General features: G+C 41.0%; 2 protein-coding genes across 8 annotated transcripts in view; both read left to right on the top strand.

Moving 5' to 3' along the window:
- LOC143285093 (uncharacterized) overlaps nt 1-2,079 on the top strand; it is a 17,906-nt gene extending 15,827 nt beyond the window's left edge. For all 5 annotated transcript variants that reach the window (XM_076592303.1, XM_076592302.1, XM_076592304.1 and 2 more), the window contains one exon: nt 1-2,079. This exon is cut by the window's left edge and continues 709 nt beyond it. In XM_076592303.1, coding sequence (XP_076448418.1) covers nt 1-789 — 789 coding nt within the window. In that variant the 3' untranslated portion in view covers nt 790-2,079.
- A 4,884-nt stretch (nt 2,080-6,963) lies between these two features.
- Nucleotides 6,964-16,037, top strand: part of LOC143284660 (uncharacterized) — a 46,393-nt gene continuing 37,319 nt past the window's right edge. For 2 of the 3 annotated variants that reach the window (XM_076591570.1, XM_076591567.1), the window contains exon 1: nt 14,220-15,254. In XM_076591570.1, coding sequence (XP_076447685.1) covers nt 15,201-15,254 — 54 coding nt within the window. In that variant the 5' untranslated portion in view covers nt 14,220-15,200. Of the gene's footprint in view, nt 7,334-14,219; nt 15,255-16,037 lie in introns of those variants that run through there. The other variant, XM_076591569.1, reaches the window with a different exon arrangement.

Here is a 16,037-nt window from a genome sequence, read left to right as displayed (position 1 = left end):
GAGATGCTGTCCTTCAACCACAACAAAAACAATGCCAGCAACAGCTGCGGACTGACAGGTGCCAAAACGGACTCGGCACCCCCTCCTGGGCGGGGAACCCCCATGCCGGACGCGTCGGGTCCTCTGCCTGTGGTCAAGTTCTCCTACAGCCACTACAACGAGCAGAGGCGGCGCGTGGACCGCCTGGTGCAGGGTCTGCCTGTACTGTCCTCCACCACACCCAACGCCGGCGTGGACAGGCTGGGGGGCAACAGCGGAGCTGTGGTCTTCGTCAACGGAGAGGAAACGGTCAAGTCTGCAGGGCTGGGGATGATCGCTGGGGGGTCCAAAGCGGACAGGGTAGGTCGGGCCAGTCCTGCTCCTGGTCCTGGTCCTGCCCCCAGATCCAACAGCCGCTCCAGTTCTGGAGAACCTCGTCAACGACCTCTCCCCGCCGCCCACGTGTCCAGGCATCAGTCTGTCAGCCCTACCCCCACCCCTACCCGAAACCTTCCCCACCACACCACCTCCTCCTCCCATCCCCACAGGGGTCCTCAAGGTTCCGGCAAGGTGCAGTCTTCGGAGATTGTGGTGATTGAAGACGAGTTTCGTGGTCAGGGTCATCACACCGACCTGGTGTCCTCGGGGCTGCGGTCCATGAGGCTGAACGGACTGAGGCGGTCCCAGTCACAGAAGGTGCACAAGGCAAGGCAGCGCGTGCTGGCGGGAACCAGGAGGTCCGGGGAACATAACACCCACACCAGTGTGCCTGTGCAGAGCTGCTGGGCTCTGGCTGAACTGACCTGGTAGGTGCTTGCTGCCAGTCGCAGGGGACAAGTACAGGGAGTTAATATCGTGTTGTGCCTGTCTGAGGTAAAGGCTGCCATCACTTGGCTCGTTTGTCATGCTGAAAGATTTGCCAGGGGTCAGGGGTACCTTTTGCATGTTGGAGGCAAATGTGATGCTGTCTGAGGCCAGCGCAAGTGACTGCTCAAAATACCAGTTCGGAACGCGGCAAGAGAAGGTGGTAGTTTGTCTAAAAGAACAAAACAAACATTTTTTTTTTTTAATCACAGGTCAGGATTATCGGTCACATAATTAAAATGTCCATCCAAAGTGATACCGGCAGTTTTATGATTGTTGGTTTGAGATCACAGGCTGGTATATTGTGCATGCCAGTCAAGTTCGGCTGTACAGAGAAAAGATCGGACTCACATGAATATTTTATGGAATAAGTATAGGCCTACAGGAGGAGATGCGTTCAGTTTGTCTGTTTGAAATAACTCTTGAAAAGTGTGGCTGTGATATTTTGTCATTCCAAGAAACAACCAGTAGTTTGGTTGACTGTTCGATGACAGTGACAGCACACAAATTGTCTCAGCTGGAGGTGATTGTTGGTCTGAGAGGGCAGTACCCTAAACAGGAATGGCTGGTCACAGGTTGTTAAACAGGCGAGATTCGCACAGTGCATTTTCTCAATGGCTCTGATAAGACATTGAGGACAACTGATGCCAGACATGGAAAACGTTATTACTGGCAGCATCACAGGATGATCAACACACAAACCGGGGAACAATTACCGGATAAAGCATTCGGCATGAACGCCACAACGTTTTGTCAGCCTGACTTTGTTTGTGTGACATTTGCTTTACACGAATTTTCACGGTTTGAAGATGTATTCAGGGTTCTCAAAAGCTCTTTGGCAGTCTGTGACGCAACTGAGCTCAGTTGTTATCACATCCAAGGTCGAGAGAGTTACTATTGATAAACAGATAAATAAGCAACATGAATACATAACAACTGACATGACAAAATAAACAGCATCCGCGATAGACGTAGTCCATGTTCCGTGCAGCTGGTCTGATAAGCTTGTGGGCATGAAATAAAATGTAAAGCGCTGTCAAGCCTGCATGCACACACCCTTGAGCGACCACATGCACGCCTAAGCACGCACGTACGCACACACACAGACATACACACAAACGCGTGCGTGCGCGCGCGCGCGCGCGCGCATCCATGCGTTCGCACACACAGGAAAGACAGTGTTTTGATTTTGATACAGGAAGAACCACAAATGCTCAGTGAAACTCATCTGCAGTGAGAATGACCAATAAAATTCATTATTCAAAGTGTGTGTGTGTGTGTGTGTGTTTATTGCAATCGTTCATTCGTTTGTACTTGTGTATGACGCGCGTATTTGCTTCGTACGTGTGTTTCTGAAAGCACTTGTCCGTGTACACGTCAGTACACATACACATACACACACATGCGCGCGCGCGCACGCGCACACACACACACACAAATACATACACAAGCACGCATACGTACAAGCACACATACACATAAACACATACATAAACGCACATACATGTAGACCTATGAATGTTTGAATGTATTCGTTTTTGTCTGACCTGTAGTGTGTGTGTGTGCATGCTCGCGCGCACACGCGTCTGTGCCGTGGATGATGCATGCATCATATATGTATCAGTGTATGTGAGTATGCGTATGTATGTAGCCTAAATAGACATGCAATGCATTCTTTTGAAAGTCTTTTGTCAGTCGGTGTCATCTAACTTTCTGAACTGTGATGAAACCTTCAGAGCAGAGGGAGCAGCAAACGTAACGAAGAAGCCGATCGAGCATATTGCAGTCCCTTTCCCGAAGCAATCACCTCCACGCGTTTTGAAGTGTTAATCAGACGGGCGCAACAGCCGAGTTATGAAAGCGTTGAACTTTCAATCTGAGGGTCCCGGGTTCGAATCTCGGTAACGGCGCCTGGTGGGTAAAGGATGGAGATTCTTCCGATCTTCTAGGTCAACATATTTGCAGACCTGCTTGTGCCTGAAACCCCTTCGTGTGTATATGCAAGCATAAGATCAAATACGCACGTTTAAGATCCTGAAGTCCATGTCAGCGTTCGGTGGGTTACAGAAACAAGAAAATATACCCAGCATGCACACCCCCGAAAACTGACGGAGTATGGCTGCCTATATGGCGAGGGGGTGGGTGGGGGAACGGTCATACACGTTAAAGCCCTCTCGTGTACATACGAGTGAACGTTGGAGTTGCAGCCCACGAACGAAGAAGAATAAGAAGTGTTAATCGTTGACCTTTGTTGATGATTGCGCATAGTTATGCTTCCTGCAGAAGACCAATGGCACATAAAAGACAACGGTTGCCTTGTTAAGGTTTGACAGACAAACAAACAGTAATATGTCCTGGCAGTTCATTAAGTCACATTCACCCACAGAGGGTGGGAGAGAGGGTGCGGTGGTGGATGAAAAGCAAAATATTACCCATTGATTTTGGTACACTGAAAATCTGCTTGAAATTTTACTCCACCATTTTCCTCAATTAATAAGTCGTCAGACAAACGATGAGGTTATGGCTTTATGTTCACACACGCACACACACACACACACACACACACGCCCACATTAACACACATACACGCGCGTTCGCGTTGACTGGCTTTTTCAGAATAGGTAAACAGTACGAACGGTTTTGCTACTGCATCGATTCTGCCCCCAGGAGTTATGGAAATGAGTCAAGCCTGCGTCACCGAAGACAAAAATAATATTTGGATACTATTAGTATTCAGTATATTAGTAAAATGCCCATGCATGTTTTGTTGTTGTTTGTTTTTGTTTATTTGTTTTTGTTTGTTTGTTTTGTTTGTTTTTTTGGTTTGTGTGTGTGTGTGTGTGTGCCTGCATTCAGTTTTGAATGCCATTGGTATTCAATAAATTAGCCATGCATGTGTGTGTGTGTGTGTGTGTGTGTTTCTTTTTCTCTTGCTTCTTGGAGGATGAAGGAGGATGAAGGTGGCAGAATGGTAAAGACGCCTATCTGCCAGTACAAGGTCCGTGAGGTTCTGGGTTCGAATCCCGGTCTCGCCCTTTTTCAGTCCCAAGTTTGACTGGTAAATCAAACCGTGCGCGTCTGGTCAGTCGGATAAGACGATGAGGTCCCGTGTGCACCACAGCACTGAAAAAGAACCCAAGGCAACGCAAGTGTTGTCTTCTGGAAAAATTCTGTAGAAGAAATCAGCTCTGACAATTGGTACACAATTTTGTGTGTGTGTGTGTGTGTAGTGCACTCAAGGCCTGACTAGTGCACTGGGTTTTGCTGTTAGTCAGGGAGATGTTGTGTAACGTAGCGTATATGGAATTTTCCGAACGCACTGACGCCTCCTCGAGAAACTGAAACCAAAACACTGTCTTGGTTAATCTGTTCATTTTACTTTGATTACATCCAACACATTTTTTGTTGTTCTTCAGTGGTCGTCAACAATAAAATTCGGATGAACACAAATCATACCTCGTCATTCCAGTTCTGTCATGTTCTGCTATCAACATAGTCAAGATGATTTGCGTTGACGTTCTTAGCCGAGTCAGTATTCCTATTGGTTTGCTGTATTAGCTCTACTGCATTGTGGCATGGAGGATTTTCATCGCGTCAGTGCCCTCCAAGCGGTCAGCATGGCGCCAGCGTGTCTCTTTCTCTGCCGGCCAAGACTCCAGAGTATTGACTGGTTGCTTTTAGTTTTTCGTCTTTTTTTTCTTCTTCTTCTTTTATATATATATATATAATTACAGCAGATGGGAAATTACTGCTAATGCCAGAAACTTCGACTGAAGAGTTCGATGCTTCGTTACAGAAGGGTGCGGGGGATTTCGCACATACACATACATAACAAAAATATGGACACACAAACACACACACATATATATATATATATTTTTTTTTTTTTTCCAGACAGTAATTCACTTGAGTGGTATTGGCCTGCTTCACCGCAACAACCTGAATAATTCAGTATATCAAACCCACAACTGAACACCAGATATTTCATAATACTGACACATGTATATAGGCCTACAATGGAAAAAATATGTAAATTAGTAAAAAGAAGGAAAGCATCACTCAGCAGTAAGTTAACTTGAAATATTAATTCCCTTCTCAAAAGAAAAAAAAAACAATCCTAACTCGTCATCGTCGCCGGGAGCAAGCTCAAGAAACTCAGTGACTGAAAAGAAATAGCTTGATCTCTTCAGTGCAGGGTCTGTCAGTTCATCAGGCCAATTCAGAAATTGTGTCAACTTAATTCTTCCCAATCTTCACTGTGTGTCGGCTGGCTGAAGTAAAACAAAAGAAAAGCAACAAACCTATTACTGACTGTAAACACGGCAGCATCAGCCGGTGTATGGTTGGAAACGATTCGGAGAGTAGGCCAGATGTACAAGGGTCTTCCTTATTTATTTAGTAGGCTACTTCCTTTCTTCGGTATAACGAAACCTTTCACAACCTGTAGAGTGTGTGTACGGTCCAATGTCAAGACTCAAAATTAATCATTCAGTCCGGCGACGCACCCACACTGAGCAGCTGGAGCAAATCTTCTGCAAAACCAGATATAGGCAAGCTGGTTTCCTCCCACGTACCATCCGGGATTGGAACGCCTTGCCCCAGAGAGCTGTGGAGGCCCGCTCAGTCGACACTGTGACCTTTGTGTCGATGGTCTCCAGGATATAAATACCAGAATATACCTTTTTTTATTATTCTTTTTTTTTTTTTTTTTAAGAAACTTATGTAGACCTAAATGTATCTTCCACAGACCCCCTTTTATTCAGTGATAGAATAGTCAGGTATTGACTGTGATCACTTTACGGAAGGAAGGCGGAAATCAAACAGTCACTTTCTCAAAGGTCGTTGAATAAGGTACTGGCATACACATCTCTCTCTCTCTCTATATATATATATATATATATATATATATAATATAAATTGTTTCGGAGAGTGGAAATGCTCTGGATACCTTAAAAATGAGCTTATGTATTAGAGTCAGTGCCGGCGTTTGGAAAACTGATAGCCTATGTGGCAGTGTGTGTGTGTGTGTGTGTGTGCACGTGTGTGTCGGCAGTGTGTGTGTGTGTGTGTGTGTGTGTGTGCGTGGCGGTGTGTGTGCGCCAGGCCGCGCTCATATTCATTATTTACATTTCTATATTGGGCGAATCAGTGACTGATCGATGTAGGCCTACTGAGGCTAGATCGTCAGTCTATTATCGCGGCAACCGCTGACATACGGCCTGCATACCTTTAGGCGGCCGCCAACAACTGATTTAAAAAAAGGCGTAGGTCTACCTCAATCTCCGGAACAACTACTGAATTGATCTATAATACACTGAGAAATATACAAACAATGGACAGTCCTCCAACTGACACCGTTTAAAATGTGTGATTATATATTTAAAAAAAAAAAAAACTGAATAAAATATACATTGTTACAATGGTCAATTCAGACGAGTCTTTAAAAATCTCCGGCCTCTCAGTTGGGACCGACGGCTGAGCCTGCATGCTCTGTGATTACCCGGTCATTCATTCTTCAATTTCCACGCAAATGACTATCGTGACGAAAGCCACAGATAAGCCGCCATGATGTGATATACGATGTGGTGTAAAAACACGTATGTCCCAGTACAGTAAACTATATGATTTGACATCTGAAAACTGAAGCGGTAAGCTTGTCGAGTTGTCAGTTGCAAAAACGGTAATTTAAGTTTATCTCCGTGATTAACTGAAAAACAAACAAACAAAACGTTGTTCTAAAGCCGGAAAAGAAAGAAAGGAAATGCTTTTATCATGTTTTGTTGTTGTTGTTTAAAAAAAAAAAATCAACAACAGCTCAATTCACAAGCAAGAAACCCATCCCATCTAACGGCACAGAAGTCAAAAGTGTGCGGCATAGTCGGTGTCTTCAGTGAGTTTACACACGCCGATCAAAGCAACCGCTGTGTACCAGAACCAAAATATTAGTGGATAAAACTGTTCGCTGGCTTCCTGGGACCTACTGTGCCTGACTTCTTCGCCTGAAAGTCACGCTCTCAAGCAAGTAATTGAAACCAGATACATGCGGAAACGCAAGCTTGTATTTTGCATGTGGGAAAAATATGCCAGGAATGCCTGACCTGCACACCTACTCAATGGAAGCATATTAAGGAAGGGCTAAGCCGCTCTGATGAAAATATGAACAACCTTTTGTAGAAAACTGCTTTATGCGTTTGTCCAAGACACAGTTATACACTATAAGATGATAGTTATGTTTCGTTTTTCACAAAACAAAATCCAAAGCCGCGCAGTCAATTCCACATCGAAAGGGCCAATCATCAAAGCTTATCGCGCATGCGTACAAAACCGGAAGTTTAAAGCAAGTGTCGGACAAAAAAGACTTCTGTCAACAAAAATGAGATTCCAAGTACATTCTTCCTGCTTTTCTCTTCACATGGAAACTTGATGACAATGACAATGCGGATTTGGAAGCAGACAAAGTCAATTATTTTAAGTCTGTCACAAGCTGAAGGTGAGTTTGTTATCTTATCCTGTTTATCGATATTTCTTCGTAGACAGCAAAAAGTGATATTGGTCAGACTCTGTGAAAATCATATTTCTCTGATTCATTAAGTTGGTTTTCACAGAAATTCACACTGTCATTTCCAGTTTGTTAGTTTGTTTGTCTTAATCATAAGCGTTAAATCTGATAAATGTTTCGTCACATGGCTAAAGATAATCGGGGATCATGTGGCAGAAGTGTAAAATCAAATGGTCAGTGTGAGGACAGCCTGAGCAATCGACGGAGACCATGGCACGCCGCAGGTTTCGCAGTATTTTAAGATGCTTGGGTATAGAGGTGAGAACAGTTTATTTCCATTAAAGACGCAGTTCTTTGTGAGTAGTGTAAAAGTCAGCAGAACTTATAGATCATCACCAGGAATCTAGTGATCAACTTCATCAAGAAAGGATTCCTTCAAAGTCACATGCATCATGTGTGTCCATTCTGTTTCTTAATGTTTCTGTTATAAAAGATATTATACTTTTTGATACGTTTTAAAACTATTGATCATTTCTGTTAGTGAACACTTTCAATTTTCAGTGAATTTTAACAAATATGTTGTACTATAACTGTGGGTGCCAGTGCTGGCTGTTAGTATCCGTTTCAGTTGTCTCCGATCACAAAGGAAAAGAGTGTACCAGAATGCATGCTATAACAATAAAAGTAAAATCATCAGTGTTATTGACTGTTGTGTGTTAAAAAGGAATATTGACTTGAGTGTGGCTCTGTGTGTGTATGTACATGTATGTGTGTCTGTGTTTGTGTTCGTGCATGCATGTGTGTATGTGTACAGTCACGTGTGCTCTGTGCACATGTGTGTGTGTCACTCAGCATATAAATCACTGTGAGTGTGTGTGCAGTGTGTGTGTGTGTGTGTGTGTGTGTGAGAGAGAGAGAGAGAGAGAGAGAGAGAGAGAGAGAGAGAAATGAAGATAAATCAGTTCCAGGAAAAGAAATGATCCATAGGAGAAATGCAAGATACATATTTTTGATGATGTGCAGCAGCCATAATGACAGAGCAACTGTATGGATTTTTTCCCCCATTCATGGGCTACTAGACTACCACATTTATCCGTTTGCATGAGTGGGCTTTTACATGTATGACTGTTTTTATCCCCACTATGTAAGCAGTCATACTATGTCTTCATGGGGTTAGGAGGGAAGATGCATGCTGGGTATGTTCTTGTTTCCATAACTCACTGAACACTGAAATGGATTACAGGATCTTTTGATATGCATATTTCATCTTCTGTATGCATGCATACATGAAGAGGGTTCAGGCACTTACGGGTCTCCAAATCTGTTGGTGAGGGAATTCAGAAAATTTTCCACCTATTGCCCACTAGATGCCGTGACCAGGATTCAAACCCAGGACTCTCATAGTCATATATTCAAAGACCAACGCTTTGACCACCTGGCTATTGTGTCTGTCACTGCCTGGAATGAAACCCAAACTACAGTTAAACTTTAAAAGGCAGTTTGAGACCAAGCAGAAAAGGGGGGTACATGTCTATGAGTATGAGTGTGTGTTACTGTTATAAAACATTTTTTGATATATTGATGTCAATGAAATTTGGTAAATTAGTTTGTTAAACATGTTGCTTTTTAAAATTCATATGATTGTGGGTTTTTTTTTCAAATTTGATTTTCTTTAAATCTTTGTGATGCTCACTTAATGTTAATTCAAATGATTGCTAAAATATCAGTACAACAAAAAGTTAATGTGACAATAAATGGTTTCAGTATATTTGATTGGTTCACAGAGTCAGACTGTCACAGAGACTGCAAATCCTATTTTGAGCCACTTTCCCCAGGACTGAACAGAGATGTAGTCAGTAGCTTACTTTGACATTTTCACACACACACACACACACACACACACACACACACACACACACACACACACACTCCACACTGTTGCACCACACCACATACACTCAGTCACATTCACATCTATTCTAATACATTTGTGATTTTTATGACCAGAAAAAAAGTATTTATTATGAAATAGTAATCCAAAATTTTCAGTGTAAACTGTAATGATTTTAAAAAAAATAATAACTTCACAATAACGCTCCAGTCCCACCACCCCACCTTATAATCATACATTTTGTAAAGGTAGAATCTTTTTCAGTTATTCAACTTTTTGTCTCACTTTCTAAACATTTGTGTTGATTTTCTTCTCTTGCTTCTTCACTACATAGAAACAATGCTTTAGTTTAAAAAAGTACAATTTTCCTGAATGGATTCCTTGGCTCTCTCATATTACTCAGAATTACCAGTGAGAACCCCCCTCATTCTCCACCCCCTTTCTCCTTCCACCTACCACTCCCATCTACACAGCCTCCTCACACATCTCCAGATTTTTCCATCTTGAAATTTGTGCAAACATACAACAATACCACTTCACAAGAAAATTTGTCTAAAATTCTCTCTCTCTCTCTCTCCCTCCCTCCTCCCATCTCTCTCTCTCTCTCTCTCTCTTAGTCTCTGCCTTTGTCTCTAGCTCTCTGTTTCTCTCTCTCTCTCTCTCTCTGTCTCTCTATCTCTCTCTCTCTCTCTTAGCCTCTGCCTTTGTCTCTAGCTCTCTGTCTCTCTCTCTCTCTCTCTCGATTTCTCTCTTTCTTTCCCTTCTCTCTCTATCTATTTCTCTCTCTTTCTTCTCTCTCTCTCTCTCTCTCTCTCTCTCTCTACCTCTCTCTCTCTCTCTCTTAGTCTCTGCCTTTGTCTCTTGCTCTCTGTCTCTCTCTACCTCTCTCTCTCACTCTGTATCTCTCTCTCTCTTCTCTCTCTTCACTCTTCTCTCTCTTCACTCTCTCTCTCTCTCTCTTTCTCTTATATTTCCTGTGTCCTATCACAGTACCAGCTCCAGACTCCAGCACTAGACCATTCCACCAGCAGAGAGTAAATAAAGGTTGTATGGCAGAAGCCTGAAAAGGAAACAGCTAATTTGGTACTGGAGCCCTAGAGAAGCTACAGCATTCCTCCAGCACATGATTTGATCAGCATGTTGAAGATTTCAGCTAGCTCTAAAGGGATTATAATAGATGCACAACAGTTGTGAGTCGGCCCAGGGCCAACTTATGCATCATCCAAACTACTTGTTGATCTTTGTAACTTGAAGGTCTGTAATTTTTCAGAAGAAAAAAAAAGATTGAAAGAAACAATCAGAGAGCCTTTCAATTGATTAGAAAGATGGAGGAAAGTGGAGTACATAACTTCATAAGTGTAGAAGGAGGAGGAGGAGAAAGTTGATTGCATGTCTTTGTTTGAGATATTAGATGATATTCTTTGATGTATCTAGATTGCTATGAATGAACAAATGAATCACTATGTGGAAGAAAATAACAGTGAATAAGTATGGTTGCCATAGTATTTGTTCAAGGAAATTTAATATTAAAAGTATTAAAAGTATTGTTATTAAACCCAAAGGTAATAGAAAAGAAAGCTATCTTTTGATGTTATTAAAATACTCAAAGTCAAAGTCACATGATTCTCAAGATCAAAACAGCAGAATGAAACAAGTGTGGTGACAGTCACCAACTCTGCATCATTGCTTATTCATGTACAGCTGATCCACAACATTGGAATGCACTGGGAAATGAACTCATACTGTCATAGCAGATTGATCCACCAAAACAACTGACACAGTTTCATTGAAAACAAAGCAACAACACAAAACAAAGAATTTATATTCTGCTGATTCAGTAAGTGGCAGCCTTTTGTCTCTGAAGTTCTGGGCATCATTGTTGATCACAGCCAGTTCACTCTGTCGCAGCAGGATAGAACATATATATATGAGCACACAGCAGACTGAAGAGTGACCCGCTAAAACCATAGACACAAATTATTTGAAAACAATATGCTCAGACAAAAAAGAAACATACAAATTACTTACCTTCATTTGCCTTCTGTATAATTTTTAAAAACAATTTCAGCTTAAGAAATTTCACTGAAATATATGTCAGCCCCTGTATGTATATGCGGTGCCCATAAATCCAATGAGCAATACTTCCTGAACCTAAGCAGGCTCACACCAAGCACAGGCATGATTGTGATGTTGAATTGGATGAAGAGCAGTTTGTGTATCGCATAACAGTAACACCATCAGAATGACTGGTTGTTCATAACTATAAAGATTTGCAGCACGCAGACAAGCCTATTCCTATAATTTCAGGACTTAGTTAAATTTGGAAGCCGAGATCTTGATTGTGCTGTGCTTTCAGTCGACCTACTGACTGCTATAGTGCTAAGGACAAGTATGTAAACATTTTGATTTTGTTCCTTTTTACTTTATAGGAATGTGTTGTATAACTGATCAGGTGACAGGCAAAAGAGATATTCCCATGTTATTTCTGCACCCGGTAAAACCAAAGAAAAAAAGTGTTCTTGCTGGCTGTCCAGTTAGCCATAATTCACCTTTAGCACTTGTAGTCTGAGAAAAAATCTTCTTGTCTGCTTTCCACTCTTCATTCTTCTTCCCCTTCATCTCTGTCTCTGTTCCAGTAGGAAAAGGAATTGATCACACAAAGTGATGGGGGAGATGGGGCATGGTGGAGGGGTGGGGGTGGGATTCATGAGTTAATCTTCTACATTCTGACTTAAGATAAATTTAAAAGGAAAAAAAATGTCTTAGGATTTGTATGCTTTTGCACACTGAGAATTACTTTAGTGCTAAAGACTCTGTGAGCATTTGCACTCATTTGATGTTGATTTAACTATTTTAAGAAAAGAAAAAAAAATTACATAAACAAATGTGAAGGGGGGGGAGGAGCAGAACCCTTGTGGTGTTTGTGGTTAATTGTGCTTGTTGTGGCCAATGCTGGCTGATACCAACTTATCTACTGCAAAAAAAAAAAGAAAAAAAAAAGAGTTGGTCAGTGAAGGAAGCAGCACTTTTGCTTAGTTCAGTCCTGATGCATTCTCTTGAGCATTCATGTCATACACTACAGAGCAAAGGCCCCAGCAGTTGCAAACTTCTTTTGTTTCAGTTTATTTTATGTCAAAATGCAGAGAAAGTTCCATTGTGTTTCAGGGTAATTTCCCACAAATTTCCTGCAGTTTGTGTCATGTTTTAAAGAAATACTCCCCAAAGTGTTCAGTTTGACAGGTCTTGCCCTTCTTGATTTAAACAGTTGACTCATAGTCATATAATGATATATTCATAATCTTACTATTTTCATTATGAATAAATTAGAGTAGTTGAAATTTTTTTAAGAAAATTATTTTAGAAAAGTTCAATAGAAATACTTATTCTGGTTGGGCACTGAAATGATGACATAATATAATCATGTAGGCAGCAGAACAGAATAAGTGTAAATTTTTTTACAAAATTACCAGGGGGAGGATTTGGCATGTGAACACCACCAGTGTAGTGGTTCACACAGGACCATGTTCTAATGACATGTTTCCTGCATGAAGCCAGCAGGAAGTGCTGGTCTGGGGTGACGGGAGTGACTGTCGTGGTGTTACAACAACCTCACACGATCAGTTGAGAGTAGAATCCAAATCCAGGCAAGCGTGGACTGACTGGGTGTTCAAGGAAGGATGTCCCACTTTTAGCTGCGTCATTTTCATCTTTCCGTTTAATCATTCTGTGATCTCACCATCTGCCTTTGCACTGACGCTGGCATATTTGTCAGGACAGGCAAACCCTTACAGAAAAACTCCACTGACTGGTTAGAGAACCTTTCCAGAGTGGAGGATGATGGGATTTAGGTGGGATTAATTAGTGGCTTGTAAAAAAGAAAAATGTATGCGAGTGCTGATGTTAGTATTTGATATAATTAGTATCAGATCACACTTATGATATTATCTGTCACTGTATGTCCCCTTTCTCCACTCTCCACTCCTCTCTCCCTCTACCCCCTCTCTCTCTCCCTCTCACTTACTCTCTCATATTTGAAAGTTATACACATGGAGATGAATTCTAAATACCCCACCAATCACCCTTCAAACACGGTTTGTTTTTTTGTTCAGGAAGGTTTGGTATGTTGAATGGTCCATATTAATTATTATGTCTTTTTTCATTTAGCAAAAGTATATTCAGAATTAAAAACAAAAAACAAAAGCAAACCCCTTATCAAACAGAGAAGAGTTTGTGGGTGGAGGGGGATGGTGGGATTGTTATAACTTATGGAAGAAATTGAAGAGATGACTGAATTCCACATTCAAAACCAACAAACTGGTCAGGCTTTCAGTACCTACATTCAATGCATGTGTGGCGTGGTTGGCCCTCCTGATGTTGTTTTGTTTGTGAGTGTGTGTCTTTGGTTATGAATGTTTGTGTTAGTGTTAGTTAACTTCCAGATATATATATATATATATATATATATATATATATATATATCAGTGTATATTAATTATCTGTGTCAGTGTGTGTGATCTGTTTGTTTTGTATTGGTATCTAAAAGCTGCAACATTGATATGATATGTATATATACATCTGTGCTTGTTAAACTGTCACCACAGGTGTTTTTTTCTTTTCTAAATGATTGGTTTCTAGATTTTTTTTTCTCCAAATAAATGGGGTTTTTTTCTCATGTCACAGCATATATGTCAAACACACACACACAGAGTCCCTGTGACAGTGTGACAGACACACACACACACACACGCACATGCACAAACACACGCACATGCACACACACACACACACACACACACACACACACACACACACACACACTTGCTCACTCACTTCGCTCACACTTGTCTTTCAAACAGGTTGCACTGTCCTTTCTTCACTTTGCTGTATCCTACTGTGGTATGGACTGTGTACTACTATACACTGTTACAGGATGTGTTTAGTCTTCTTACATTCCGTGACTGGTCAGCAGCTGTCATTCTAGATATATGTGTGTGACCATAGTGAGAAACAAGGATTTTGTTGAAATCTAAGGATTTAAAAAAGAAAAGAAAAAGAAACGTTGTCCAACTATCATGTAAAAAATTATCATTCTGGCATGCTGTTGAAACTAGCCAATATCCTGTAAGAGAGATAAACAGGGAAAACAGTTTATCATTCATGATGAGTGTATTTTTAACATTCGCCATTCATAATGTATTGCAGTTATCTGTGAATTGTTCACTTCCGACTTCCCAAATCCATCACAGACTGAGTTGGTTTGCTTCAAACGTGGGTTGTTTGGCTGACCTGTTTTGAGTTTAACATCCCATGCTCTCCTGCAGGAAGCAGAACATTTCTTCTTCATTTGACTATTGTGGATGAAAAGCAGACTTGTGAAGACTTGTGTTTGAGAGTAGAACAGGAAGTGGTTTATACTGCAGACTTGGTGCTTCAGGAACAGTGTTACACTTCAGACTGAAGAGCCAGCAAACTAGTTTTCGAGTCTTGATCAATGATGCATAGAACCACAGCTGTGCTTTTCTTGGTTAAATCCTTGTTCAGACGACCAGGCTTATGAATTGTGATTTACTTGTCAGGAGTGTGAAGTTTTCTTCGTGCTGATTTTTCCTTCAGAAACCAGGGATGGGAGTGTGTGAGACTTTATGTGACATTTCAGCAGACGTAGCTATTGATCTAAAGGATCTCAGAAAACAGAACTTTAGTTACTGGTTCAGTTGATGTTCTGTAGACGCATGTGGTTTTCAACTGATTCTGGAAAAATATGGAATACTCGAATAGTCCAAAGATGTTGCTTCTCAACAGATTGCCTACATTTTTAGTTTTGAACATGGCTACTTGTGAGTTCATAGTATCAGTGGTTTCAAAATCATGATTTCAGACAAGTTTGAATGAAATCATAGACAGTGCCTGCTCTTGTTCAGTACTGGAACTTTGTATTTGCACTAAAAATAAATCCTGGTCTTCACAATGAGTTTACGACGGAAGACACAAAGGAGGGGTAGCATCTTCCAGACTCTTCTGGTTTGTGTTGCTTTTCTCTTGATTATTTGATTGTCTGCACTTTAGTTCGTGAAGCATTTTGTTTTGATGTGTTTATCCTCAGGTTGGTGTTTTCAGTTTGCTTCTGCTAGTTTTTTTGTTTTTATTTTTATCAATAAACTTGCATGCACACACACACACACACATGTTATAATGCTTGTGTTCTGTACACATGTTATATTCAGCTACAGGCACACAAAATAACAAATGGGAACATCATGATAAAGCACCTTGAAACAACAGAATCTGGCACAACACCGTGCAGTGGAATTTATTCCAAAGCAACATTACATAATGCAGCATAATTAAGAACAACAAAAACACATGAGAAACATTCCTACTTCACTCCCACCACAATCCTGAAACAGTTGAAGATCTTTTCTGTATCACTAGCATACCTCTAGGCTCACTTTTCCTCCCTCCTTCACCCCCTTCTCTCTTTCTCCCCTTCACTATCTCTCTGTTAGCATGTTTTAAATGAATAGCTCAGCATTTCATGCTTTTTGCTAATTGTATTGCAATACTTGCTTCATGTTCATGGTGTCATAATTTGTCACTAATGTCAGTGTTTCGCTTTTCATTACAAAAAATCCATATTGGCCTTTGTTTATGAATACTATGAATGTATTAATTAAACTTAAATGGCCCAGACAAAATCTGGAATTGGATAACAACTATAAAAATCTGTATCCTCAGTTAGGCTGCACGTTTTTTTTTTATAACACTTAACAGTTGCAATAAACTGAAAGGCAGAAATATTTTTGT

The sequence above is a fragment of the Babylonia areolata genome, chromosome 8 (genome assembly GCF_041734735.1).
Source record: "Babylonia areolata isolate BAREFJ2019XMU chromosome 8, ASM4173473v1, whole genome shotgun sequence".
In the NCBI taxonomy this organism is placed as follows: domain Eukaryota; kingdom Metazoa; phylum Mollusca; class Gastropoda; order Neogastropoda; family Buccinidae; genus Babylonia; species Babylonia areolata.
The sequence above is the reverse complement of the archived record's forward strand: the minus strand, read 5'-3'. Positions and strand labels throughout refer to the sequence as shown.